General features: G+C 35.2%; 1 protein-coding gene across 1 annotated transcript; it reads left to right on the forward strand.

Moving 5' to 3' along the window:
• The first annotated feature begins 937 nt into the window (after window positions 1-937).
• LOC118756741 lies at window positions 938-1,746 on the forward strand. Its single transcript, XM_036491485.1, has 3 exons — window positions 938-1,070; window positions 1,140-1,297; window positions 1,360-1,746. Exons 1-3 carry the CDS (start codon window positions 948-950, stop codon window positions 1,388-1,390), a joined length of 312 nt encoding a protein of 103 aa, XP_036347378.1. The 5' UTR covers window positions 938-947; the 3' UTR covers window positions 1,391-1,746.
• Window positions 1,747-2,545: the final 799 nt, after the last annotated feature.

The following is a 2,545-nucleotide window of genomic DNA, read 5'->3' on the forward strand; positions in this document are numbered from 1 at the left end:
AGAATTCTACGTATTGAGGGTTATAATCCCTAAGTGCGGCCAAAGGCCGCCTACGCAGAAAGGTGTTCTCTGCAAAAGGTGTTCAGCCCCCTTTCTTTGGCAACACAGAAGAGAATTCGGTAATTCTCTAGGGTGGGGTAACAACCCCTAAAAATGGTGCGGAAAAGTCGGGAGGGGTACCAAACGACGCGTTTCGGCCCCCCTAATAACAATCCGGAGGGGGGATATAATATTATGAACCATTTAAAAGTTATGAACAAAAAACTTTTGTTAAATTTCGTTGTTTTCTATGAGCAATTACCACGTCAAAAATGCACTAAATCACCAGATTCCACTTTTAAAACACTACTAAAACGTTTCCGGTTATTATTTTATGCAAACCAAATCATTTATTCTCTTTTATTGTATATATTTCGTTAATAAAACAGAGTAAAAAAACTTTGCGCCTGCTAAAATTATTATAACCTCAAATCGCTGGTATTGCCACTTTATTTCACATTTCATTTGCGCTATTATACTCAGTTTACACTATACACTATACACTTCTTCTTCTTCTTTTTACTTTCATCTAAATAAGATATTGTAACCAAAATATAATAGCAAATTTCGCTATACCATCGCGCGTTTTTTTATTAAAAATTTTCATTATTTATCGAAGTATTAATTTTTATAGAAAAAGCGCCGCAGGCGAAATTTTTTAATTTTACTGTATAAAATTGTACTTGTAAGAATTCGCCAGTACAAAAAACAGCTGATCGCATGTTGCTGGATGAAATTTAAACTAAGGGCCTGTGCCAATTGATAGAAAAGTTCTATGGTGGAAAAACTTTTTACTATGGTGAGAAAATTTTACATTTCTGCTGTGCCAATTCGTAACTTTTTACTGCTGGAAATTTTTGACAGTTGCTTTGATGCCCAAGAAGACTATCGTGTTTGCTATTTATAAAATGCAGCAATTATATGGAAAATATTTGCCTTTGATGATTTCAATTCTTCTGGAACTGAAATCCATGCATTTATTAGACCTTTTAGCAATAATATTAGAAATAAAAACACGTCAAAACCGTCTGGTAAGTGTGTTCACAAAAATGTTTAAAACCGTGTACAATTGTTTCCAATAAAAACATATGTCGTTTTAGGGTATTATGTACATGCAACAAGACGTTTATTCCAAAATACTAAGCAGCATTATGAACGGCGATAACAAGACTACAAAAATGTATCTTAGGTTGTCCTCTGCTTCGTTTCGAAAAATTGTAACTCACATTCCCAAAAAGCGCCACGGATGGTCAGTGGAGTACGAAGTCATTTGCTTAATAAAGTCTTCAAATTATTTATATTGTTCTTACTCACTTCCAGCCTTCGTTGCTGTTGGCGTTCTTTGAACTGAACCAAACATCCTTGTCAATGCGCTTTTCCAGAAAGATTCTGCGTTCTGAACTGCTCCCTGTAAAATAGTATTTTTAATTAAAAAAATACATAACGCCTTTTCATATGTAAATCTGAAATTAAATCTTACAAGTTATATGGCTTTTCTTTATTTTTTTTTGCCGGCGGGACCATGTTCTTTTATTTCCACTCGCTTTTGTTTCCTTTAATTTATGTGTTGTTCGTTCTTCTTCTTGATAATGCTTGCTGTCAAATTTTTCACTAGCCCTGCCGTATCAAACATTTTTATTCACCTCATAGCTGTCAAAATTTACTATCCAGAGAACTTTTCTATCAATTGGCACAGGCCCTAATAAGGAAACTGTTTGTTGGTTTTTATTGTTGAATTTCACAAAATAAACCTATTTAAATGCAAAATATATTGTTTTATTAGGAATTTGCTGCGAATAAACAACCAATTTATCAGCTGTTCATGAAACTTGCAAATTATTACTGGAAAAGCGTTCGCGTACTTTATTGCAAATTTTTTCTATGAGAGCGAATTCTTAGAAATAAAGTTACTGGAGAGTTGCTGGCAAGTTACTGGATAATTTGTAAAAAAACAACTAAAGTTTCCATGACTCAATTCTTGTAGGGTATACGCCGTATAGCAAAAGAGAAAATTTGTGATTGTGTCCCGGTTAAAATGAGGAGGAAAATTTTAGTAGACGGACGGCAAATTCTAGAAAAAGGGGGGATGAGGGGGGGTAGAATAGGACCCCCTGATTTCAAAACTACCCCCCTTTTTTCTAGCAACCCTATAGTTCTTATATAATTTATTGTTAAAGTTTTCATATAAGCGATGGATAAGAAGTAAAATAACATACAACTTAGTGCTACCAGACTGGAATTTTGAATAATAAAAGCGGATTTTTAATTCGGAATTTTTACTTAGTAGAATTATTATTTCTGTGTTGCCGAAGAAGGGGGGGCTGAACACATTTTGCAGAGAACACCTTTCTGCGTAGGCGGCCTTCGGCCGCATTTAGGGATTATAACCCTCAGGCAGTAGAATTCTCCTTTCTGTTTTGCGAAGAAAAGGAGCTGAACACCTTTTGCAGAGAACACCTTTCTGCGTAGGCGGCCTTCGGCCGCACTTAGGGATTATAACCCTCAG

Source organism: Rhagoletis pomonella, unplaced genomic scaffold (genome assembly GCF_013731165.1).
Source record: "Rhagoletis pomonella isolate Grant_MI unplaced genomic scaffold, Rhpom_1.0 Rhpom_scaffold_11933, whole genome shotgun sequence".
In the NCBI taxonomy this organism is placed as follows: Eukaryota; Metazoa; Arthropoda; class Insecta; order Diptera; family Tephritidae; genus Rhagoletis; species Rhagoletis pomonella.